At 40.6% G+C, this 27,218-nt stretch overlaps 1 protein-coding gene across 3 annotated transcripts in view; it reads left to right on the forward strand.

The window, feature by feature from the left end:
* Positions 1–748: 748 nt before the first annotated feature.
* The window catches only part of rabl6b (RAB, member RAS oncogene family-like 6b), a 30,155-nt gene continuing 3,685 nt past the window's right edge, over positions 749–27,218 (forward strand). Inside the window, exons 1-15 of one of the 3 annotated variants that reach the window (XM_017711168.2) lie at positions 749–882; positions 3,468–3,882; positions 6,363–6,497; positions 8,546–8,593; positions 10,157–10,186; positions 13,089–13,141; positions 16,763–16,854; positions 17,938–18,078; positions 18,786–18,891; positions 20,191–20,294; positions 21,668–22,068; positions 24,082–24,244; positions 25,142–25,339; positions 25,485–25,806; positions 26,949–27,132. In XM_017711168.2, coding sequence (XP_017566657.1) covers positions 3,750–3,882; positions 6,363–6,497; positions 8,546–8,593; positions 10,157–10,186; positions 13,089–13,141; positions 16,763–16,854; positions 17,938–18,078; positions 18,786–18,891; positions 20,191–20,294; positions 21,668–22,068; positions 24,082–24,244; positions 25,142–25,339; positions 25,485–25,806; positions 26,949–27,132 — 2,110 coding nt within the window. In that variant the 5' untranslated portion in view covers positions 749–882; positions 3,468–3,749. Of the gene's footprint in view, positions 883–1,230; positions 1,249–3,467; positions 3,883–6,362; positions 6,498–8,545; positions 8,594–10,156; positions 10,187–13,088; positions 13,142–16,762; positions 16,855–17,937; positions 18,079–18,785; positions 18,892–20,190; positions 20,295–21,667; positions 22,069–24,081; positions 24,245–25,141; positions 25,340–25,484; positions 25,807–26,948; positions 27,133–27,218 lie in introns of those variants that run through there. The other 2 variants (XM_037531765.1, XM_017711169.2) reach the window with 2 other exon arrangements.

Genomic DNA, 27,218 nt, shown 5'->3' on the forward strand with positions numbered 1-27,218 from the left:
TAGCGCATCCAATTTGATTGGTTGTTCCTACGCCCTACTCCCTATTCCCTACTTCTGCCACCCTTCATAATAAAAGCACGGAAGGGCTGCATTCATTCATTCACACACACACACACACACACACACACAGTTTAATTAGATGTATTACTGTATTCAAAAGAGCAGCTTTACTGCAGATTTTTAAAGAAAAAAGATGATATTGTGAACAGATGGACAAGCGACAAAACTGTGCCAGTCAGCCAGCAGTTAACTTTATTTAGCATGAACCGGGAAAAAAGTTTCATTTTGCTGTAATTTAATGTTTTCTAGTAGTTAATTGATACTTTTAATTGATACTGTAGATTTAGTTTACACACACACACACACACACACAAACATAAATGGAAAATTAATAGATTTAAAGTCAACGTGAATAAGAAGTCATTACACATTTACTGTAACATGTGAGTGAAACATGGTATCAGGGAAGATCTCTCAGCTTATTAAAAGAATATATATATATATATATATATATATATATATATATATATATATATATATATATATATATGAAGACACGGTAAATCACTCCTAATATGACCAGGAACAAACAAGGTGAATCAATTTTCAAGATCTTTGATTCCAAGTTGAATTTAAATAAATAAAATTTCCTCTGCACTTCAGCTTTGGAACTACACTACAAAATGCCCTCTTTGAGCGTGCTCCCTTCGTGTGCCCTCGCTAGGGTTCGTGTAGGCCGTTTGGAACGCGGCCCTCGGATTTCTCCGTGTGGTTTTGTGCTTCCCTGTCCGTTCGTCGCCCGCAGGACTCCCTGTGCTGATGTGTCCGTGATGTTATGGACGGGGCTGGATATTCTCGGAGGGAAAGCGGGAACCCGATGCGGTCAGTATGAACGTGGCCAGTGCGGGTGAAGTGAGTGAGCTTCGCAGAGGCGGCAGGAACAGCAGCGGACTCGCTTCTGACCAGCTGCTGCGGCTAGTTAGCCTAGCTGGAAGGCGCAGGTTTGGGCTTTCTGCGGTGTCGGCGATGTTCGGACTGTTTCTCGTCAGCACGTCTTCTCCGGGAGGCGTGTGGGGTCGCATGTGTTGAGTAACAGCCGTCCAGTTGTCATGACACAGCCAGGATGGACAGGTCCAGCCTGTGTTAGTGGACAGTAGTGGACAGCAGTGTGTAGCCCACTGCAGTGCAGCAGTGATGGTGGTGGGGTCTGCTAGACTGGCCTGGCTAGACTGTCACTGACTCCATCATGTAGGTTACACACTTAAAAATGTGGTTCTTCAAGGGAACGGTTCTATTTAGAACCTTTGGGTTCTATTTAAACCCCTTTCATGCCTAAATGGCTCTCTGCCTGGTGCAGTGGTTCTTCAGATGGATGGAGAATGAGTTGCAACCTATGTGGTTCTGTTTAATGGTTCTGCAAAAATGGTTCTATGTAGCTTAGAACCAAAAAGGGTTCTGCTGTTATTACAGTGTCAAGATTGTCACAATAGAAGAACCCTTTTTGGTGCTGTATAGATATTTCATCATGCAGGGAGCCCTTTAAGCGTATACATAGTCCTTTGAGCGGTTATGGTTCTATTTAGAATCATTGTCTTTATTAAAGAACCCTTGAAGAACCATCTTTTTTAAGTGTGCAGGGTATTAATGGGAGCTCTGTTCATTAGACTGGCCTGGTTAGTCTGTCACTCACTCCATCATGTAGGTTACACACTTAAACATATGGTTCTTCAAGGGATCTTCAGTAAAAGGAACAGTTCTATTTAGAACCTTTGGGTTCTGTTTAAACTCATTAGACTGGCCTGGTTAGTCTGTTGTTGGCTTTATTAGGTAGTCATGATGACCACGTCTGCAGTGCTGAATCAGAAGATCGAGCTCATGAGATTCTTGAGGCCCTTTACAAGTCCTGTCTGCTCTCCTGCTGATTCAGCTGATTCAGCTCATCATCAAACCACCTGTGAAAGGAACCGGGATGGTACTAATTTATGAAAAGCCTAAAATACTCAAAATGAGTAACGTAATGTGTTTTATACAAAATTCGTTCCAGCCATGCGAGCTGATTGGCTGAGAGGCGTTCCAACCGTGCTGTTACTTCTCCATAACATCACGGACGTTTCACAAACACTGGATCACTTGGTCGAGATGCCGTTGCTAAGCAACGACTCTGAGAGCTGTAGGAGACGCTCAAGCCGTTTGAGCATTTTTACTTCTTACTTTGCCGCAAACAGAAACACTTTTAAGATCACATTTGACCGCCAGCCGATTTGGTCCGACTCTGAAGAGGAGACTCCGCTAAATTCCCAAAATATCGTCACCACTGAGCAGCTTTCCAGTCGTCAGCTGAGACAGAAGAACAGCTAAACAACCTGGAATCAGCCGGAAATGATCCCAACACCATTCACCAAACTAAACAGGCGACTAAGCTTTACAGACCGGCTGGAACAGAACAACATTAATACTGATCTGGAAAAACTGACCAAACTGAGCTGAACCTGATATTGTGGCAGTTTTCTGGCTCAGTCTTCACTTCAGAAGGCGTGGCTTACAGCAGACTGTGCAGCGAGTGGGTGGAGCTCGTTACTCTGACGTAGCAACCAGCTGCTGGTTAAGGAGCTATAATTTGGCTGAAGGAACCGCGAACATCGACTCCCTCTCCTGTTAGCGTGGCTGTGTTCGTCAGCTTGACAGGCTTTGGCAGACTTTTCACCCCAGTGGGCCTAGTCCTGCTTGTGGAGCCCCCTTTTTAATGAGCCTACATCTGACCGGCCTCATAAATTCACTTCCAAGCCGTTCACGAGGTTCGATCAGGAAAGGCAGTTAGTGTGGTAATGCAATGTGTGTGTATTGCAGTGTCGCTCTGTTTACCTGCAGGAGATCTGGCTTTTTTTTACTAGAGTGAATATAATTCAGTGGTTGATTTGCACACAAAGTCATTCAGAGTGATTAGATGTAAAATGGTTCACTGTAGATAAACGTACCGAATCAGATTTCTTAGGAACCAGGGGGTCATGACGCCTAAACTCGAGTATTATTTACAATCCAAAGCTATCAGAGAACCTAAATGTGTCTTCTGGGCTTTTTATATAATGTTTATAGTGATAAAATAGTGGTCCGTTTGATAAAACAACACCCTTTATGTGCCTTTCTGCCATTTATGGATTTAAAAAAATACCTTTTAGGCCAAGAGTTTGTGTAAAAACTGCTGTAAAGCCATAAATTAAATAAAAAAAAAAAAAACGAAAGGCCTTTAAGAAGCATCAAATTCTTCAGAGGTCTGATTACTTTCACCGCCAATTCTGGCTCACTGAGTTTCTCCAAAATGACACATTTCACATCAAAGCACTCCGACTGACTTTGTTTACAGCTTAATCGTCTAATTATGCAGATTATTTATGGAATATCCTTTGCAAGCCTTGTATTATCCACCTCAGAAGTCTGTCTGATTGCATCCTCTTGTCATGTCTTCATAGGTTTTGTTGTCTGAGGTCAGTGGAGAAACAACATGGTATTCAGTGAAAAGCAGTAATTCAGAGTCTGGACAGATGACGTCACCCCTTCATCTACATGACTGATGAAGGTAATGTTGCCCATCATGGCAAAGAAGCAAAGAAATGCTTGATCGACGCTTCCAGACACCCGTTCACCTGTACATGGCTCATCTAAGGCTGCTGTAGAAGCCAGTGTTGGGCAAAGACATTGAGTGCAGTACTTACAGAAGCATCAGTGACTGATTGAAATAGCATCCCTTCAAGATGCTGTCTGCTCTGAAGAAGCTGGTTGGCTCCGAGCCACCTGTCCAGCAGAAGGACAAGATCATTCCCGCAGGTCTACAGTCAATGAATCAGAGTCTGCAGAGGCGATTTGCCAAAGGAGTGCAGTACAACAGTAAGTCCAACCTTACGGTGAATGTATTAGACTGATTAGACAATCAATAGTAATCAGTGAACGCACTGCTTCACTTAGGAAATCAAGCAAGGGAGGGTGGTCCCAACCCAGACTGCTAGTGGCCATGGTCTGAAAAGGATTTTGAGTGGATTATCCCATTTGACAGAACAGTTTAGGCCAAGACTGAGCTTAGCCTGGCCATGAAATGAAAGAATCTGGGCCGTAACGCTCCCTCTTTTTTCAGTGGTTTGGGTTTTCTCAAGTGCTTCATACCAAGTGTCCTATAAAATTGCCTTCACAGTGAGCAGAACATCTGATCAGGACAGTATTAAAGAGTAACTCCACCAAATTGACCTGTGTTGGAGTCATTCAGGCTGATCTGATGTGAAATGGTTCATTGTAGGTTGTTACCACGTCAGACTTCTTTATGATGGTGTGATCGGATCCATGGGCTCGAAACATGTCGCTGCTGCCGGAGCAAAACCTCGTATCTCCATTTTTGTCCCTTTTCAGTTCTTGACATAATTTGAAAAACGCCTGCCGCCTTTTACGTTGTGTGTTTCAAATTTCATGATGAATGGATGACTTTGAAAAAAGTCTGGTTCCATTGACTTGCATTAAAAGTAAAGTAGGTTCTTTTCCTTCTTCTGTAAAGTTACTATTTTGGAGATTTTGAGGTTTTGTTCTGATAACAGCGATTATGTAGACATTTTATGGCCCATTCAGAACAAACATGGAACCTGCACATCATCTGGACAGTCGTGGGCCGCAGGTTAGGGAACCAGCCTTGTGACCAGAAGGTCGCCGGTTCGACAGCTGACAGTATGTGACTAACGTGCCCTTGAGCAAGACGCCTAACCCCCAACTGCTCCCGGGTGCCGCAGATAGGGCTGCCCCCTAGTGCTCACTGCCCACTAGTGTGTATGTGGTGTTTCACTGCATGGATGGGTTAGATTGCGGAGGTGAAATTTCCCCATTGTGGGACTCATAAGTGTCTCTTAATCTTCTAAATGTTTAGATATTGATGATGGGAAAATGCTGGTAAAACTGAAGAGAATAATGTTTCCTTTCCTGGCTATTTTGTCTCAGAACACCCTGCATGCATCTCTGCCATCAATGTGCTTTAAAAAATTACATTTATGGTCAAAACCTTCGTAAAACAGTGGCTCAGGCATCACGCAGCGTAATCATAGCAACTTAATGCAATGGCTTTCTGGGATGAAGCTTTTAGAGGAATTAAACTCTTCAGACGTTCAGAAGTTTCTCTAGAACAGAGCATTTCACACCAAACCACTCTGAGCCACTTTGTTTCCATTTATCCTTTCAATTATGTACAGATTTAGAACAGTTGGTGGAATTCCCCTTAATAATAATAATAATAATAACTTCATTGGTAGAGAATCTTTACATTATGTGGAGACTTTCTAAAAGAATTCAGAAAAGAATCTTTTAAGAACAGACTATGAATTATTTTAGGGATAAAGTGGCTCCTCAAAGAACTCACCTTCAGGTTTAGGAGCATCCCAAGCCTTTTTTCAGTGTTTCTTGTTGTCTGTGCGCTGCCCACCTGCGGAGCGTTGGAGAAAATGCCCTGAATTTAGGCCGGAGGTTAGAGTATCAGGACAAATATGACCACCATGCTAACGTTACGCCAGGAACAACACTGCATCTGATTTGTTCTAACAGTGTGACAAAATACATTACTGAGGAAATTAGCAAGTAATTTAAGGTGTTTTGACAGCCTGCAAATGAAATCAAGTGACGTTTATTGCCACATCACGTTTACACTGGTGGAAAGTGAGTGAAAGTCTTATAGAATTTACATACAAAAAAATATATAAATATCTAAGAAAAAGAAGAAATATTTATGTGTGCATAAATAGTGTGTGTATATATATATATATATATATATATAGTGTGTGTGTGTGTGTATGTATGTATGTATGTATGTATGTATATATATATATATTTACATACATACATACATATATACAGAGTGAGTCAAAAGTCACAGGACATCGTTTTATCTTATTTTATTTTTTATGCTGTCACAAGCCTCCACGATGTGGTGCTGAAGGTGGTGTTTGTTGTGGATTTTCTCAGCATATACAATTTGTTTGAGATGACCGGAGATATAAAAGTCGATAATAAAATTAAAAATAAAATAAAATAAATGTGTCCTGTGACTTTTGACTCCTCCTGTGTGTGTGTGTGTGTGTGTGTGTGTGTGTGTATACACTCACACTCTGAATATATATCTGAGTACACAATATACACTAATATTGCACTATTCCAATGTACAGTTGTACAGTAATATGTTGTGCTCTGTTCACATTCTGTATGTGCAGTTAGCATAGAGAACACCCAAACTAACCAAACTACTAAAAAAAAAAAAAAAAACTTATCGGTAGAAAGTTTTCAACGAGGACACCCTTTAACCTGGGCTTTAATGCTGATGCTGTGTTCGCTGTGTGCTTTAGTGAAGATTGTGATCCGTGGAGACAGAAACACAGGGAAGAGTACACTGTGGCAGCGACTGCAGGGAGGAAAGTTCCAGGAGGAATACATCCCCACGCAGGAGATCCAGGTCACCAGCATCCACTGGAATTACAAGAGTAAGAGGTTTACATTCACCAAAGCAGCCTTCTTCACATTCGCACCACAGCTTCACATACTGTGGCCTTTATTAGCCTCACTCACTGTGTGGGGTAAATGAAGGATCTGGCATATTTACACTGTCTGAACAAAACTGCATTTCCACAATTGGAAATTTACAGGAGAAAAAATATTATTGACCTGTTTTGAAAAGTTAATGTATCAAGAATTTTCCCTAGTAATTTTGGGCTTTTTCTGTTGGTCCATTCATCATGAAATTTGCGCACAACCAAATGGAGATACGGCGATGATATATTTTCTCCCTATTTCATGAATTTTGTGAACAAGAACCAGGGGCAGTCGTGGGCTGGAGGTTAGGGAACCGGCCCTGTGACCGGAAGGTTGTCGGTTCGATCCCCAGCACCGACAGTACGTGCCTGAGGTGTCCTTGAGCAAGACACCTAACCCCCAACTGCTCCCCAGGCGCCGTGGATAGGGCTGCCCACCGCTCCGGGCAAGTGTGCTCACTGCCCCCTAGTGTGTGTGTGCTCACTAGTGTGTATGTGGTGTTTCACTTCATGGATGGGTTAAATGCAGAGGTGAAATTTCCCCATTGTGGGATTAATAAGGGTCACTTAACTTACTTAAACAGCTAAATGTTATACTGAAATTATCCGTTACATCCGTTACAAGTTATTAGCCTTGAAATTTGGTCTCCACTTTGGATTGTACTTTCTGCATTTTTGTCATTTTTCAGTTTTTGACATAATTTGAAAATGCCTGTTATTCTTTACATTGTGCGTAATTTTTATAATGAACGCGGCAAAAGAAACGGCCCAAAATTACTTGAAAAGACGTCTGGTTCCATTGACTTGCATTAAAAGTAAAGCAGGTTTTTTCCTTCTCCTGTAAAGTTACCCTTTTGGAGATACGAGGTTTTGTTCCGACAGCAGCGAAATTCATTTTAGTATAACTTAATTCTTGATGTCGTACAGCTTTCTCAGTCATTTTAGATTATTCTTTTGATCAATCAAATACGCAGGTACTTTTTGACCAAAATAAAACACTTTCAAATGTAAAAAAATACAACCGAGATAAAAAATAATCCCTGATATATTGTTTTAATTGCCTTATTTCACTATTACACGAGTATTAAGTCCAGTCACATTTCCGTTTTCAGTTTATTTCTTTAAAATGGTTCAGAATCTAACACAACGGATCATTTAATAGATTGAAATTTGAGATTTCACAATGCATAGAGTTTCTAAAGATGTGTCATGTTACGTTCTTGTGAGATCAGAGATTTACAGCCACATTATGATCAGTATGATCAATACAAAGAATGCTTATTGACTTAAATCATGTTGGTCATATGTGTTGTTTGTGTCTCCTTTTCTGCAATTGTGTGATGATCTGATGTAGATGTGCGACCAGGTAAATAAACACTCTGTAGGCTGTAATTACAATCCATTAGTATAGACTACAGTAGATCGGTAGCTTTTCGATAGCTTGTCTTACTTCAGCTGTGTGTAAAGTCTTAAATAAGGCTCTTTTTTGGGTGGGGATGCACTTAGAGCTTCCCACCCTGAGTTGCAAACCTCTAAAACAGAGTCCCCTTTTTTTGTGCTTTGCCTTTAGTCAAACAGCTGCGTCACCTCTTAATCATGTGATTTAGTCTTGGCAGCCTCATATGGATTATATCCCCCTGCTTTCTTTAATGTTTTTATATCCTAATACTTGAAAAGCGTTTGTTTGCCGCTCTGGCAAAAACTCACTCCCGCTCCCCGCTGCACCGAGCACCTCTGGGCTTCTCTTCACAGGCCCTGACACGTGAACATGAACACCGCAGCTGTGCTGTTGTGAACGTTCCTTGGACAAAGTGGTGTAATCAGGTGTAATTGACTGAATTAGAGGTGCGTCTGACTGCAGTTTTGAAAACATTTCAAAGCAGCACTGCTTTGCATGGGTTCTGGAGAAGGCAGTAGGGGAAGTGAGGCAGGGCTTGTTTTTGTTTGTGAAGTTTAATCAGGCTGGATAGTTTGACCTCATTCTTCTGATGTCCCCACAGCTACTGATGACGTGGTGAAAGTGGAAGTGTGGGATGTTGTAGATAAAGGTGAGTTTGGCACGTCTGCTTCGTGTTTCCTGCCTTTAAGTCCTTGTTAAAGCATGATCAAGTCCCAATTGGCATGATTTGGGATTTCTCATTGGATTTAGTGCAGTAAACTCACTAGAGAAGTAGAGACATCCTTTTTTTTTTTTTTGTAAACATATTTTCGTTTGTGTCTCATTGGAAGTCTTCTGATTTCATTTCTGCCAGGTAGAGGATAAAAAAACGTGGGGTTTTTAAACTTTTTTTTAAGTTGTTTTTTGTTTTGTTTTTCTTTTAGTTAGTGTCTCCAAATAATTACTTATATTCTCAAAGCTTTGAGAAAGCTAGTAATTATTTCAACATGGTCAAAAATTTGAAATATTTGTTGAAAGTTTGTTTTTTTGAGACTTTGAGTTCTTAAGACAAAATTCTGACCTACTATAATGAGTTAGTTTTTGAATAATGAGTGATTGTTTCTGTGTAATCAGAATTTTGAAAAAATAAGCCATTATTTTGTCATAAGTCAGTATTTAGAGTAATATTTCTGAGAACATAAGACATTATTGAAAGTATATTAAGGCAAAATCTTGCCACATATTCTGCATTTTTTCCCCTGTACCTGGTGAGAGCTGACTTTCATATATATATATATATATATATATATATATATATATATATATATATATATATATATATATATATATATATATATATATATTTTACTGTTGTCGGAACAAAACCTTGTATCTCCATTTTTGTCATTTTTCAGTTTTTGGCCTGTTGGTCTTTACATTGTGTGTAAATTCCATGATAAACAAACCAAAACAAACATCCTTTAATGTCATATTGGGATGTCTGGTTCCATTGACTTACATTAAAAGTAAAGTATGTTTTTTCCTTCCCCTGTAAAGTTTCTATTTTGGAGATATGAGGTTTTGATCGGAAGCAGTGATACACACTGATAGGCAATCGGACCTTTGTCATACTCAAAACTTTTTTTTTTCCCTTTTAATGACTCTCAGTATTGATTATATTAGTAATTACATAAGTTATCGTCTATTATTTATTTAGTTATTTGTATTGTTAATTTCATTTGGTTTTCTTATTTGATTTTTTTATGGCCAAACAGTGAAAACTGAAACTATGCGTAGCCCTTTAACGATTCCAAAAACTTCCCAGCTGATTTTTTATATATATATATATATATATATATATATATATATATATATATATATATATATATTATATTATATTATATTATATTTGTCATCATGTGAGTTGGCTATTTATGACTGCCAATTCACAGAGGTGGTCAAAAAAAAATATGCTTTTTAAAATCATGCATGATTTTGTAATCGAGTAATTGTGATGCCATTTATTTATTTATTTATTTATTTATTGGTTGGTGAATGCTCCATTACATACAAGTGTAGACTCTGTCTCACTGCATGCTGTCATTCCACTCCGTCCATTTGAATGCATCATTAACACACGTGTCACCTCACCGCCTCGCCTCGCCTCGCACGCCGTCCACTCCTCATGTATATTAATGGTGTTTCTCTTGCTCTGCTCCCGCTGTGCACCCAGGCCAAAAAATCCCTCTTCCTGAAGGTGTAGGTGAGACACTCTACTGCATAGAGACTGTGAACTGTGGGTTGTGGCTGTCTAATGGGTGTGTTTCTGCCGTGTGGTGTGATCTGAGTGTAAACATAGCTGCCACTTTTCACTGATTGCAGTGTGACTCAACTGTTATGTCTGCTGTGCTGTTATTCAGCCTGAAATCTCACAGCAGGTCCATGACAGCTTGCAATGCGGTGCGTTCCGCGACAGATATTACAGAATACCAGCTTTTATTAATGAGACTAACCTGGTGTGCGTTCCCTCCTAAAGCTCGGTAACTCCTAGAGCTTTCCCCTATTTCACATTAGTAATTGACAGATTATTTTGACGATTAATCAACAAATCAGTTGAATAATCATCAAAAACATGAAAAACAATAAAGCTGCACTTAACAGGAAAATAACAAGCCATACAGAGTCAATTTAAGATTTCAACATTGTTGACTGGGAAACGACTAAGAAGCCTTTAAAATAACTAATAATAACATAAATATAAAGAGAATGGAAATATGTCTGTCCACCAGGCTCCGTCTCTTATTGTAAGAGTGTCCAGCAGAATTTTAATCCTGTAAACTTCCAGTGAAGCCCTGCCAGTTAATCGAGGAGGTAAAGTTGAATGGATGTACAGTACTGTGCAAAAGTCATTCGACTGCATGTATTTAATTATCACTCAAAATAACCATCAAATACAAGCATATTAATCTTTCAAGAGATCAGAAATAAGATACTCATTTTGCATAAAGAAGGAGAAAGTCGAAGGAAAATAATTGGAAAAAACACTTCCAAAATTTTCGAAAGCCTTCACTGAGAAAAGGAAATTGAGAAAAAATAAATCAAGCCAAGAAGATTCTGGTGGTCTCAGAACAATGGACTGACCACCTCAGAGTCCAGACCTCAACATTGCTCAATATGTTTGGGATGACTTGGAGCAGAAAATGCAACCAACTTCTAAGACTGAACCTTGGAGGAGTGGGAAAATATGCCTGCATGATTTCTTTAAAAACTGAAAGCAAGACTCCTGAGAGGAATGAAAGCTGTTATAAAGGTACTAAATACTGAAAAAAATACTGTGTAATTTTCTGTAAAGTATATTTTTTGTGTTTTTTTACAGCAGTGTTTTAGGGCCACTGTTGATAAAAGCAGAAGTAGCAGACTTTAAGAATAGAGTTGCAGTATTTCGAGGAAAATGTCGTAATATTTGGAGGATAAAGTGGGCTAACTGTAGGGGGGCTGTCGTAACGCACAGGGTCTCCGGTCTCTTTGTGGATCATTTTGATTATCGTTCTCACTGTCTGTGGAACTTCATGCCCTCTTTGAATGGGGGAGATGTTGCCCTGATAGCCGTGTAGACGACCCTGCCTGAGATTCTCCATAAACAACACAGACAGACGGTTTCCTCCGAGTCCGTCTGGCTCTTTATTCTAGATAAATGCAGTTTCCTGCTCAGCTGTTTCAGCCGTTTCAGCCGTTTCTTATAACAGGCTGGTGCTGATGTGCAGGACAGACAGAGAGACTGAGTGTTTCTTTATGGCTGAAATGGAGGCTTTTATTGTCATTTCATCTTTGTACAAGTACACAGAGGACTGAAATTACGTTCCTCCAGGAACAACACGGAGCAACAAGGAATAAAAAGTACGAAGTGCGAACGTGCAGACATCGTGTGCAAACAAAAAATTAAAATAGAAACAATAAATACGATAAATTAAACAGACGTTAGACACAGTAAACAGACAGGACAGTGCAGCAATGACACAGCACTCAATCTGGACATGAGGTCGTGGAATAAGGTGCAGAGATATTAACATGCTGTGATCTGTGAGTCACGCGGTCAGATGACCGACATAAACACAGCAGTTACTGAGGTAGAAAAACCTGAGTAGAACAGTGAAAACAGTGTAGCAGCAATGTGCCAGATAGTGCAGGTAGAGAGCATCAAGAGGTGTGTGTGTGTGTGTGTGTGTGTGTGTGTGTGTGTAGAGTATGTGTGTTTTAAAAACCCGATCGCTTGAGGAACAAAGCTGTTGGAGTGTCTGGCAGTGGTGGCACGGATGCTCCGGGACCTTCTGCCAGACGGCAGCATTGAAGCAAGTCCATGTGAGGGGTGGATGGGGTCGTCCACAATGCTAGTGGTTTTCCAGACATAACATGTGGTGTAGATGTCCACGATGGAGGGGAGAGAGACCCCGATGATCTTCTCAGTGAACTTCACCAACTCCTCAACACCCCTTAATTTTGACATGAGGAGGTGATGCCTTCCCTTTGCAAAGCCTTTGGCCACAATATTCCAACTTTTTTTCCTCGAAATAGTACAACTTTACGCTCAAAGTCTACTATTTTTATTAACAGTGGCCCTGAAACGCCGTCGTAGGTTTTCCTGATGCCTTGATCTTTTTTTATTCTTACTGTTTTGACTGGAAGTGAATGAAGGGCTGTGCCTGACTTTTGCGCAGTAACTGGGTGTTTCCATCAGGCTATTCGTTACTGTAAGAGCATTTAAAAAGACCATTATCATTATGCCAATTGCCCACTAATTGGCCAATTCATGAGCCAGTTTGAGTGGGTTTTCATATTCATTGAATGATGACGTTTGAGCCCTAGTTTCTTCCTTTACTCCCGTATAAGAAATTCCATAAATACAGTTGCTCAAATATTAAGTGCAGTCCCTTAAACGTTGTAAACAGTTGTGTTCAGTATGGAATGATGTGGCTGTTGTGGTTAGTGTCTGTAATCTTATTACACTGTAATGCATGTTCAGTGAGCAGTTGTTGTGCTGACTTCATTTCCCTTTTATTGCAAAAAGCACACAGTTTTTGTTGCTATGTGCCGCCTGTAAATACCCTGACTCACTCCTTATGTCTGTTTGTTGATCTTACTTGTTTTCTTCCCCATATACTCTCCAGGAAAGAGTAAAAAACGGAGTGACACACTCAAACTGGAGAATGAGCCACAAGAGGTAAAACTGCTTTTTCTTCATGAGGACTTTTAGGGCCCAGGTGATATGATGGTTAGCTGATAATAAGTCCTGATAAGTATATGTTTGTTTAATACGGTCAAATGCAAACAACCTTGATCAAATTACACATTTTGTTGACTTTATAAGTGAAAAAGATAACACCTCTTCAACAGACGTCACAACTACATATGGCACTTTCTGACGAAATAGGACTACTTTTGGCATTTTTACGACAATTTCTATTTAATTCTGGAAATTTTAGAGTTTAACCGGGAAAACATGGAAGCATAAAATGTAAAATATGCCATAACATTTGCACTGACCAGGCTTCATGTTTTTCCACTATGTTAAGTTCACCAAATAAACAGCAATTGTGCATTAAAATGTGCAGAAGTACAGTACTGTGTGAGTCTTAGGCACCCAAGACACATTTTCAAAATCTATTTGTTTGTGTAGTTTGTGTTTATTTGCTGAGAAAAGTGTTAATATTTGATTAAACAAAATGTATAGAATATTAATTAATAGTGATATATATACACACACACACCTGCCACTTTATTTTCTATATTGCTAGTAGAAGGTTGGACCCCCTTTTGCCTTCAGAACTGCTTTAATTCTTCATGGCAGACTTTCAACAAGGTGTTGGAAACGTTCCTCAGAGACTCTGGTTGGTTATTTGAGTTCCTGTTGCCTTTCTATCATCTGGAACCAGTCTGCCCATTCTCCTCTGACCTCTCACATCAACAGGGCATTTTCATCCACACAACTGACCGTTCTCTGTAAACCCTAGAGATGGTTGTGCGTGAAAATCCCAGTAGATCAGCAGTTTCTGAAATACTCAGACCAGCCCGTCTGGCACCAACAACCACGCCACGTTCAAAGTCCCTTAAATCCCCTTTCTTCCCCGTTCTGATGCTCGGTCTGCACTTCAGCAAGTTGTCTTGAACACCTCTACATGCCTAAATGCAGTGAGTATCGGCAGTGTGATTGGCTGATCAGCTATTTGTGTTAACAAGCAACTGAACAGGTGTACCTAATAAAGTGGACGGTGTGTGTGTGTGTGTGTGTGTATGTATGTGTGTATATATATATTTAATAGTGATTGTCTGGATGTTAGTTTGTTTGTTTACCCATTTCCAAGCCTCTCCTCAAGGAAGCCCAGTATTATATGTAGTTTAAAAGCAGCTCCTGGTCTGACCAATCAGTGCTTCAGTAAATTGTGCTCATGATATAATTGATGATTAGTCTCTATGGTGGCTGTGACGCCATATTCTTGTTACTTTTTACCGTTTTTATGTTTATTTGAATTATGAATACGACTTTATTCTAATGTATATTCTGATAAACTCACTGCTGAGGTCAACTGTTTAAAAATTTGCTTAGATGCCTAAAACGTTCACACAGTACTGTATGTTCCCTGTTACTACCCCACATTTTGTCCAGGGCGCTGTGGGATCAGTAACATCTGCCATTAAAAGCCTGAACTTGTGACGATGGATTAAAAGCTGGAGGAACAGACCGATATAGAGCTTTTGAAGCCACGTTTATTAAAATGAGCTACAGTAAAGATATACAATACAATAACTATGGTACTTAGCACCACACTGGAAGAGTCAAACTGTGGACGGCACCAATGAAAGAGCAAAACCTAAGCACGCTCGCCTACTCCGAAGCAAAAAGCCCTTAGCTAAACTAAAAAAAAGGAAACAAAAGCTGCTCTACACTTCCCTGGCCATTAATCGTGTGGCACTGCCCTCTGACCTAGGGAACCAGACAGAGTCGACTTCTACGTGGTGCGAATGTACAGTTGTGCCCCTCCTACCTCTTTGAAACCACAGGTAGTACATAGGTAGTAGTCGCTGTGGTGGTACCCTCAGGGGTACATCCCAGTACCTCTAGTCAGGGAACATAACTGAACCAGAATCCACTGAAATGATATTTTCTAAGTAGTACTGACTCCACACACCCCGTCTCATCTCCAGGCTTTTTATCTTATTGTTCTAATGTAAAACATTAGGTTATGAAAAGGTACAAATATCTACTTTTCCACTAGGAAAAACTCATGTAAGGTACACCATTGGACCTTAAAACCACTGAAAGCAAGAAACTTTAATGTACAATGATACATACTTCTACTGTTTTCAGTTAAATGTAGGGTTTAAATTATTAGCTCATCATTGCATCCTCATCCTGTTTTTATTTACAGTTTGCCCAACATCCCAACTTTTTTGAAAATGGGATTGAACTTGGGTGTTGAAATGGCCAGGAGGTGTCAGTGGGTTCTTCTGTTCCTCACTCCTTTTAGCGTAACAGTAACTCAGACAGTTTGCATTGGTTTCCAAGCTGTCACCGCATTGTAAGCCTTAAGATGCAATAAGCAGAGACGACGTTCGCCTGGTTTCAGCGAACAGTGTGATGTAATTGAGGAGAAGACAAACAACCGCAGACGTCGCGTAGAAGCTTCGTTTGCTGTGTGGTGCACATGGCAACTGGGTGAACTCTGGGCCAAGATGCCACGCGACAGAGCCTCTGGTTGGTCGATAAAAAAGAGACGTGGCACTAAACAAAGATGGACAACTTTGAGGAGCTTGGGCTTTGGCCGACACACTAATGTTTCACTGTAAAACGCGCACATGTTAAATAAATAATGAATACCTCCTAAATGTAACATGAAATGGTCTGTAATTCTGTGGTTGGTTAGTGTAGTGGTCAACACCTTTGACTTCTACACTGTATACTGGGGTTGAATCCCCCACCAGGGCACTCTCCCTACACTATACCAATAAGAGTCCTTGGGCAAGACTCCTAACACCGCATTGGCCTACTTGTGTAAAATGATCAAATTGTAAGTCGCTCTGGATAAGAGCGTCAGCCAAATGCTGTAAATGTAAATTTGCATAAACAGCCTGTTTGGAAGTCATTGATTCTGTGATGTCACAAAAACTACTGTATCTATGACCATCTAGCCATTTATTTACCCCCCAGCACTTTAGCTCTACCCATTCACTAACACCAATACTGACCAAGCACTAAAACATACAGGTTATCTTATGTTTAGGTTCACAAAAGGACGAGGCTGAAGTTGGCTTTCTATTCACCAACTTCTTGTTTGGATTTTCCCATTTTACCTTAAATGGTTGCAGTATTCTGAACTCGGATGTGATAGAATCGGGTTCCAGCAGTCGGGAAACTTATCATAAAATGAAATAGCATCACGTGGAGCATCCGCATCAGGCGACATGAAGCCGCAGAAGGTATTCAAGCTCGCAAAGGCGCACAACCTTCGAGAATTTCGTTTCGCAAGAAGTCTTAAGAGAGTCATATTTGAGCGCATCAGTCAGTAAAGCATTATTAAACTAATTTTTGCTTATTTTTCACGTTATGTTTTTCAATAGTAGTGTTAATCAGATGGTTTTGCTCCTTAAAATCTGGTTTGGTGTCAGAGATGAAATTTTAATGTCAGTTGGGCCCGAATGTTTTTCCTAAGTAAGAATTTGAAGGTGGTTAAAGAAATTTTAAAATATTAAACACTTCCTTTTGAAGCCGGGTTGATATTGCACATTCTCATTTGAGGATTAGATATGAAGTAAATGTGATGTTGTCTGTGTGTGGCATTTGCAGGCTGAGAATGAGATGGCGTTGGACGCCGAGTTTCTGGACGTGTATAAGAACTGTAACGGCATCATCATGATGTTCGACATCACAAAGCAGTGGTAAGATACACCTGCTTGTGATAAATCTCATGCACTACTGCCACTTACTTGTAGTGTCGGGGCTCAGAGGTGAGTCAGGTATGTTCGAGCAGGTTCACGTCCCCTTATATTGCACTTCTTCCTGCTTTAACACATCTGACTCGGCTCATCAGTTCGTTGAAGCACTTCATGAGGTTAAAGCGAGTGTGTTGGAGCTGAATAAGCTCTGAATGCAGGGGAATGTAGGAGCAGTGTGCAGATCTTGGGATGCCTTACACTGGCATGTGGAACCACTGTTGTGATCAATATTGTCGAATATGTTTATGATTGTTATTTATTATAAGAAATTGTGTTTTTGATTGCTTCAGAAAGAAAAATAGATGGAATAAATGGAATAAAACATAAAATCATTGTGACACTCTGAAATTGTAAAGCAATAAAATGTGACACCAGGCATCATGGAGCTGTGATTATGCCTGGTGGAGAATGGACAACTTAATACGACAGATTTAGTCTCATTAGTAGATCATCGTACATGCAAACCCATCACCTTTTGGTAGAATTCACTGTTTTGAATGGTGCTCCATGCAAAAAAACACAACACGGTAGCAGTGCACAGTCATTATTTAACCCACGGATATAGTAGGTAATTATTATTGGCCAATCAGCACTAAGATTTAGCAAAAAGGGAGTGGTTTTGTTGGTGAAGTTGGTTTCATTTTCGCATATTCAGATTCCTTTCAATATCTTTTGAATGGTGGACAAAAAAAAGGTAATTAAGTGTAAATTTTCATTATAAACAGCCATGACAGTCAACCTCCATTTAGTTTTCCTCTGAAATTGCTTTTTTAAAAGTGTTTATTTCTGTGTATTGTTACGACAGCTGTGAGACCTAAATGAACATCTGTATCACAAGTGGCGATCCTTGGGATCCAAGCACCTATGGAGCTTTAGCAGTGGCCATAGTTATTACATTTTGAAGGAAGATCACAGGAAAACATGATATGATGAATCATAAGTTTTGATTTCTGGTTGGCTATAAGTGTTTTATTGAAGGCAATAATGTATGTTCTTTTTTGTTTTTATTATGCATTTTTTGGACAGGACTTATAACTACATTTTGCGAGAGTTACCCAGAGTGCCGACTCACGTTCCAGTGTGCGTGCTTGGCAACCATCGAGACATGGGTGAACATAGGGTCATCCTGCCTGACGACATCAGAGACTTCATTGCCAGCCTCAACAGGTACAACAACCTGCTGCTCTGTGCGAATATGGCCATCTTTACTGTCCTCCAGAAATCCACCAGTTTTGGTGCTTGTTTCCTTGATTCATACATTTTTGTTAATTATGGCACCTGTTACAGCACAATAAACAACTGCCCATCAACAGTATTTTCTCTCTCTGCGTCTTGAGTGTTCTGTGTCTTTGTATCTTGAATGTTATTTGTTCTGTGTACCTACGTCTTGACAAATTCTAGGGATTTAAATTGATATCAGATCCAAATCAGTATCTGCTTCTGGCAGCACTGAGCAGATGTTTACATTTGACTGATACATCAAACCAATATTTGATATGTTTATTGTACGCAGGAAGATCATAATGTTTATAGGATGCTGGGTTACTGTGCTAAAGTGTCTGCATTTGTTATACATGTTATAATTATCTGTAATGCTAATTCAGGTAGGTGTAGTTCCACTTTATCCTTTGTATAAATATTTGGAATTGTATTTCCATATAAGTGCAGCCCTAAGAAGTACGGAGAGGGCCGGTTTCCCAGACCCCGATTAACCCTAAGCCTAGATAAAATGGGATTTTAAGGGTAAAACACCACTGGCACTGCAGTTTAGTCCAAAACTGGGCCTTATCTAAGCCCAATGTGCGGAATAAAGTGTTTTCTGATTCTGGTTCAGGTTCTTGATGATTGTTCATGTTTCCTTTTTTCCTGTACAGACCGCTGGGCTCTTCCTACATTCACTATGCTGAGTCTTCCATGAAAAACGGCTTCGGCCTGAAATATTTGCACCGATTTTTCAACATTCCTTTCTTGCAACTTCAGGTAAGAGGCCCTAAAGTTCAAGAGTCACTTATTGTAAGGGTGCAAGAAGTATATGGTTATATCTTCACTGTAGACCCCTTAGACTGGCCTGGAGATCATTAGAGCTTACTTTTTAAAGGCTTTAGGATGGACACTGTTCACTGGAGTGTAACCACCCCTCGTTGTTAAGGTTTTGAGGAGGCCCAGTGTTTCATATATCTGACAGCAATCAGATATGGGGTGTCAGATTTCTATCTTTGAGGGCCAGAGTACTGTACAGTTTAGAGCCCTCCTAGGTTCAACAGACTTGGATGCAATATAGCCTTAGAAGTCAATAACCAGGATTTCATCCAGCTGTTTTATTAAATTCAAAGGAATAATTCAAATGATCTCCCAGAAGTTTACAAATTAGGCTGTGTTTTTTCACCTTTGTACAAGAGAATGAACTCTTTACATCATGTTTGGGGGCATTCGTGGGCTGGAGGTTAGGGAACCAGCCGTGTGACCGGAAGGTTGCCGGTTTGATCCCCTCGGCTGACAGTCCATGACTGAAGTCGCCTTGAGCAAGGCACCTAACCCCCAATTGCTCCCCGGGAGCCGTGGATAGGGCTGCCCACCGCTCCGGGCAAGTGTGCTCACTGCCCCCTAGTGTGTGCGTTCACTAGCGTGCATGTATGTGGGTGTTTCACTGCACAGATGGGTTAAATGTGGAGGTCTAATTCCCCAGTGTGGAAAACACAGTTGGCAAAATGGTTCTAAAAGAAATTATATTAAAAAAATATATTTTATGGTTGTTTGTATGGCTGTTTAACATCGTAAGAGTGTCGAGACAAAATGTAACGGGGAATGTCCATTAACCAATAGCAGCCCCTTATGTATGACTTTTGTTTACATCTTTGGTTGGATGTTAAATATGCCTGTGTGAACACTAAGCCAACCAAAATTAAAATGGAACAATATGTGAAGAGAGATGAACTAAAAGTATAAACACACCCTAACTCAAACCCAATGATACAGAAAAATGACTGTAGTAATAAGACTTCAAAGGGTTATCAAACCTGATCCATCTCATCAGCTCAGCTCCAAAAACTTTATGAACAGAGCAGAGTAAACTCTAGTCTTTGCAGGCCTTCCAAGACCGCAGTTTGACATCCCTGAATTAGATCTTCAGCCATGTGAATCCTTCTCTATGTGCCAGTGTGTAACATTATCAAGCTACCATCTCACTTCTTGTAATTGGTCTGCTGAGGAGCTTCATTAGTGGCAGGAATAATGTGCAGTTCATTTTATTGCTGTTAATTATGATGATGATGTGTGCAGAGAGAGACACTGTTACGGCAGCTGGAGACCAATCAGCTGGATATGGATGCCACGCTAGAGGAGTTGACAGTCCAGCAGGAGACAGAGGACCAGAACTATGAGATGTAAGAATGTCTGTGTGGGTTTGTGGACCACAGGCCTTGTATATACTATGTACACCAATCAGGCATAACATTATGACCACCTCCTTGTTTCTACACTCATTGTCCACTTTATCAGCTCCACTTACTGTATAGCTGCACTTTGTAGTTCTACAGTTACAGACTGTAGTCCATCTGTGACCCCCTTTCACCCTGTTCTTCAGTGGTCAGGACACCCATGGACCCTCACAGAGCAGGTACTATTTAGGTGGTGGATCATTCTCAGCACTGCAGTAACACTGATGTGGTGGTGGTGGTGGTGTGTTTGAGTGTGTTGTGTTGGTTTGAGTGGATCAGACACAGCAGTGCTGCTGGAGTTTTAAACACTGTGTCCACTCACTGTCCACTCTATTAGACACTCCTACCTTGTCTGTCCACCTTGTAAAGTCAGAGACGACAGCTCATCTGCTGCTACACAGTTTGTGCTGATCATCCTCTAGTCCTTCATCAGTGGTCACAGGACGCTGTTGGCTGGATATTTTTGGTTGGTGGACTCTTCTCAGTCCAGCAGTGACTGAGGTGTTTAAAAACTCCACTCAGACCAGCGCAACACACACTAACACACCACCACCACGTCAGTGTTACTGCAGTGCTGAGAATGATCCACCACCCAAATAGTACCTGCTCTGTGAGGGTCCATGGGGGTCCTGACCACTGAAGAACAGGGTAACAGAGTATCAGAGAAACAGATGGACTACAGTCTGTAACTGCAACACTAGCCAGTACTGCCTCACTCCTCTTACGTACAACCCTGGAGCTGCTATCAGTCATGATTTTTAAGGCATTATTACAGGTTAATTAGTAAGTTAATAAGGATAAAGGAGCCTTAGAGCTGTGCATGTGCTTTCTAATTGGCTCTATAGCAAAGTGGTTAAGGCATTTGCTCTGCTGTTTAGACATCACTCCTGATGCTGCATTCCCACCAATCTAATTACGTCACTCTGAAGAATGGAATTTGTTCCATTCTGTCATGGCAGTGCTTGAGAGTGTGTTTATAGTGGAATCTCACATTGCTCTAACTCTAAAAATAGGAATAATCAGACCTAGGTGATCAGATTATCATAAATAACATAAACAAGTCTATTTTACTAATTTTTATTACATAAAAGTCTAAAATGACATTTTAGACAGCGCATCCCCTGGATTCTATCACCACCACTGTTAAGAAGCCTACATTTCTACATTTCTCTACAATGAACCATTTTACCAACCGTATGGCTTTGTTTACATCTCAAACAGTGTGTCGTGGCGGATAAACTGTGTTTGTGATAATAGTAAAATTGATTGGCCAAATTATCCCTTTAATTAAACACGTAACGCATCTGTTTGCAATGCAGATTTTTGGAGATGATGGATACCCGTACTAAAGGCTACAGCTCCCCAAGTGCTGCGAACGGTCAGAGTCCGTCTTCAGGCTCGCAGTCGCCCATCGTGGCGGCAGGGGGCAGCTCCACGGGCAGCTCCAGTCCAGGGACGCCCCAGCAGCCCGCAGGTCTCGCTCAGAGCCCTCAGTCTCCCTCCTCTTCTCCCTCCCCGCCTCCACCACCCCTCCCCACAGCCCAGAGTCCAGAGAGACCTGCCCCTTGCCCGTCCCCCCCTCCTGCTCCTGCTCCTGCTCCTGCTCCTTCTCCGGCCCTGGTCCAGGCCCCCTCTCCGGCTCCGCTGCCACAAAAACGCAGCTTCATCTCCAGGCTGTTTGGATCGGCCCCTACCCCTGAACCACCCGCAGCCGTAACAGGTGAGTGTGTGACAAACTGCTGTCGTGTAGAAGGGGGATTATAACTAGCACAGGGAAAGTGCTGCATTGAATTAACTTTGAACAGATTTGAATTTACTTCTTAGCCATGCATTGAAATAACTCGCTCATTTCTAACATTTATTTTTAACCGCTTTATTATGAAACTGCTGGCCTATTTTACAGTTCTTAATCTTAAGACTTAAAGCAGTACTGCACATTATCCATTAGCTACTTTATATGTCATTTTAAGAGTGAAAGCAAATTCAGGCCCTTTTAGTTTTAAGAGCTGATACTGTGCGGATGCATCCAGAAAAAAATCCATTAAATAAGATAATGTAGATGAAAACGTGACGCAGTAAATGCAGCTCAGTGACTTGGTGTCTATGTATCACATTGGCATGCTAGTCTTGAAGGGATGTTTTGTTTACATATCTGCACAGGCTCATGCACAGTCATATTTTGAGAGGTTGCCCTAGGCTAGACCCTCTAAGACGCAGAATAACGGAAAGGATTAGCGCTCGTGAACATCATGAGGTTTTTCCTGCAAAGTATCACAAGACCAATTTCGAATTCCAGCATCTGTGGGGGCTCTGAACCCCCCACCCCACTGCACCACGAGGAAGCAGAATGTCAAAGACGCCAGCAAGCTGCGAACAACTGTAGAGGAAAAACCGCGAGCTTCTTGTGAAAAAGCTGAGGATTGATCGTTAGAGCCGCACTTCTGAATTGCGTTAGTTAAAGATGTGAGCAGACGCCTCATCACTGGAGCTTGTAGCCTCACAGAAAGTTCATGTACTGTAATGACTGAAGACATTGTGCTCAAGCAAAAAGACCCATGTCTTCCTTTTTGTTTTTCCCCTTGAGGTCCACATGTGGTCATTATTTCTTTTCATCCCTAACATGCTGTTTCAGCAAGCTGTTTTTGTGACTGTACCTTTATGACTGAAATATGCAAATGACTTCTGTTCTGATTGGCTTCTCTGTACAGCGCCTCATTCAGGAAACGGTCTGTGTGAATAAGTGGGGCTAACCTGTTGTAGGTTTAATAGGTGTTGGTTTTTGTGACGTCATGAAAACAGCAGAAAAGCATTCTTACTTTCCATAAATGGGCTGGAGAGTAAATGGTAGAAACTACATCAAAGTCTTTTATTTTAATCTCTTATTGACCAGGGTATAATTTGGTTTGTCCATCTGAATGTATGTGGACAAATCATAAGGCAAATTATTCAGTAACTATGTTAAATAATTTTTTAAAATTTATTTTAAAAGCTCCCCTCAAATGAACAGAACGTGTTTTATGATCTCCACATATCACTAAATGCTCACAATTTACTGCTGAAATCTCCGACGCTCTTTGTGTTATTTTCTAAAAGTGATGTTTCCAGAGCAGATCAGTGAAGAGACGCCGTCTGTTTGTAGTTTAGAGCCCAGATTTGGGGAAAAACTGGTCGACTTTCAGTAGAAAAACAAACTGAGTTCAGCTTCTTTTATTATAAGGGTTTAAAATGACATCACCGTCTATTAGACTGGAGAGAAGAGCTACAGCCTCACACGACGCCCAGCTTCTGAATGGAGCTTATGGAATATGAACGTTATGAAGAACATGATGAAGAGCGTTTTGGATCCACCGGTGGTCTCAAGGAGTTGAAAAGGTTGAAGAAAGAGGAAAGAAGAGTTTTTCTTGACTCAAGTCCCTTTGTTCTGCATGTTTTGCTACCACCTGGCAAAAAAAGTGTCTTATTCCCTGCATTATTCTGTTCAAGCAGTTAGGAAATATCTTATTTCTACATTTTTTAGGTTTGCCATATTCAGTTTTGAGGGATTAATGGGGGTCGAAGTCTCTTTCCTGTCAGTGTTTATTACTTCACAGATCAAAGGAGTAATTCAAAGGAATGCACTCCAATCAAAACATTGTTTATTAATTCTGATAGATGTCAGGAAACGATGACGTCAGTGTTGATTCTGTTGTAAATCTTTGTGTTTTAATATGTATTTTTTTTTCTGTTTCTGCAGAGGCGGAGCCGGTGGCTCCTGAAGCACCGCCCACCGTTCAGAGTGTGGATGACTTTGTGCCCGATGACAGACTGGATAAGAGTTTCTTAGAGGACAGCGTGCCATCCAGCGCCAAAGCCAGTATGAACGCCCAGCCACAGGCGGCCAGCCTGGACAGTGACAGGTAGAACAGAGCTTGATCTGGTTACGTAAATCAGGTGTGGTCAGTATAAATCAGTGAACATCAGAACAGAAACGACCTCACGTCTCCATTCACTTTGGATGATTGTCCACATCTACCTGAACTGCGCTGTACATACCGTCTCTGTGCATTTATGGTCTGTCTGTCTGTCTGTCTGTCTTTCTCTTTTTTGTTTCTTTCTTCTTTTTCTGTCTTTCTTTTTCCCTTTCTTTCTTTCTTTTTTCAATTTGTGTTTTTCTTTCTGTGCTTTTCTTTGTTTTTTCATTTTTCTTTATGCATTTATTTCTTTTTCTTTATTTCTTTCTTTCTTTCTTCTTTTTCTCTCTTTCTTTTTCCCTTTCTTTCTTTTCTTTTTTCAATTTGTGTTTTTCTTTCTGTGCTTTTCTTTTTTTATTTTTTCTTTCTTTTTCTTTCTTTTTTGTTTCTTCTTTTTCTCTCATTTTCCCTTTCTTTCTTTCTTTCTTTCTTTCTTTCTTTCTTTTTACAATTTGTGTTTTTTGTTCTGTGCTTTTCTTTTTTTTCATTTTTCTTTATGCCTTTCTTACTTTCTTTCTTTCTTTCATTCTTTTTTGTTTGTTTCTTCTTTTTCTTTTTTCATTTCCAATCTTTGTCTCTCATGTTTCTGACTTTATTTCTTTATTTTCTTGTGTGTCCTGCTTCCTGTCTTTCTGTCTGTTTTTTTTCCTCACAATGTTTTTCACCTCTTATTCTGTTTTTTCCCTTTTTTCTCCCTGTCATTTTCTGTCCTTTTCTCTCTCTCTCCCCCCTCCCTCCCTTCCTCCCCCTCTCTCTCTCTCCCCCCCCTCCCTCCCTCCCTCTCTCTCTCTCTCTCCCTCTCTCTCTCTCCCCCCCCCCCCCCTCTCTCTCTCCCCAACACAGTGATGGCGAGGGTAACCCGATGGTGGCTGGATTTCAGGATGATTTGGACCCTGATGATGCTGAGCTGAGGCAGCAGGAGCCCAGAGCGTCTGTGCTCAGTAAAAATCTGGACTTAACACTGTCCAGCGATGAGGGAGAGGACGGAGCTCGACCAGCCGTTGCTCAGGATGATGTGGAGCTCACACTCAACGCTCCCCTGTAAGCTTAGCGTATCTATTGTGATCCTTTGTAAGGACAATAGTTTCTCTGCCAGACTAAATTTACAGATTTACAGCCCAGACGTGTCTGACTTAGGTATTCAGTTTTCACCGTACTAATTAGGCTAATCCTCTTTCTCTTTCAGGGAGGATTTGAGTTCATCACTGGAGGACAAACTCAAACTTCTGGAGACTGAGTCTTCAGTCCAGCCCAATACGAGCGACACCAGCAAGAACACAGAGCCTTCTATACTAATCCCAACACCTGCACAGCCTACACACAGTCCACACACACAGACACACACCCCTGCAGAGCAGCCGGTCCATCCCAGCAAGAGGAAAACGGCTTCAGCTCAGGGCGACTCCTCCGATACCGACCCCGAGGCTCCAGTGGCTCAGATGCTGTCCTTCGTCATGGACGACCCTGATTTCGAGAGCGAGGAGGAACGTGTCCAGAAGGTTGATAAGGTATGATGATGATGATGGTATGATAATGAATACAAGTCTTTTCATACCATGTTTGTGGACACTTTTATTCAGAAGTCGAGAGTTCAGTCACCCAGTTCAATAACTTGGACTCACTAAGTTCAATAATACTGAGGGAATAATTAGGAAAACCCATTCAGGATCAGCCAAGATTTGAAATGAATAGACTTTTGCTGAAAACATGAAATTGGCCTATGTATTCTTTATGTTGTGGCTGCTTTGTGGTAAGGTAAATTTACAGGTAAGGGAAGGCGAGGCAGGCAAATGCACTTGTGCTGTACTTGAATGTTGCTGTTTGTATGATTTTGTGTTGTATTCAATGGCCAGTAACGTTATATTACTTCATTTGATTCATGATATTTAAATATGCATGTCCGTTTAATTCAATCTCAACTTTATACTCTGAAGTACATTGAGGAAGAATTCTCTTTGTCGGTAGTAAAAACGAAGCATCTAATAACAAGAATCCGGATTAAAATACAATGAAATGAAATCAAATTAAAATGAAATAGAGCTGTGAAAGTAATGATAAAAATTAAGCAAGTAATAAACAATAAAAACAAAAGCAGAACAATAAGAACAATTTAAACAATAAAAAATAACCAAAATATATACAAAGAGAGGTAACATGAGTTGAAATTAAATTACAAAATTTTTAATAAAATTTTGAAAAGTTTGAAAAAAGTTTGGAGAAATTATACAGGCTAAAGGATAAACGTCAGGTGAAATTGTTTATATTGTGTTGGAGTGGGAAAAAAAGCCAAAATAAATCATAATCATTGATTAAAATGCATAAGCAGTGCATTCCTAAATATTATTATTACATTTTTCCTTAAATTAGCCTCCAGAATACCCATATTTCACAATTGAGGCAGATAACTTTCTAGCAATTGCTGTAAATAGATCATGATTACAGTAGTAAAAATATTAAAAATGACTAATTTAATTTCAGACATTCTGAGAAATTTTATGAATGTTTTGGAAATTTGTTGGAAAGTTGCTGCTAATGGGTTAAAGAGTGGCTTTGTGTTTTGATAGATGTATATGATGCTTGTAGGACTGGTAGCTTCTGTTGGGATGGATTTTTGACTTCTTGCTTCTGTTCCTCCTTCTGTTCCCCGAAGGAGGCTTTTCCAGTCCGAGCAGATCTGTCTGACCTTTCGGACGATGAGCTCGTCCCGACGAAGGTGTTGGAGCCTCCGAAGGCCTCGATCCTCTCCTTCAAACACAAGAATGACAGCGACCTGTTCGGCCTGGGCTTTGAGGAGAAGACCCCCAAGAGCAAAGACAGCAGTGATGAGCAAGAAGGCAAGTTCTTCACAGAGAGAGTCCGCAGGATCGTCTGATTCCTGGATTCAGATAGATAACCACACTGAATCCGGTGTTACTTTATC

Source organism: Pygocentrus nattereri, chromosome 20 (genome assembly GCF_015220715.1).
Source record: "Pygocentrus nattereri isolate fPygNat1 chromosome 20, fPygNat1.pri, whole genome shotgun sequence".
NCBI classification, from domain to species: Eukaryota; Metazoa; Chordata; class Actinopteri; order Characiformes; family Serrasalmidae; genus Pygocentrus; species Pygocentrus nattereri.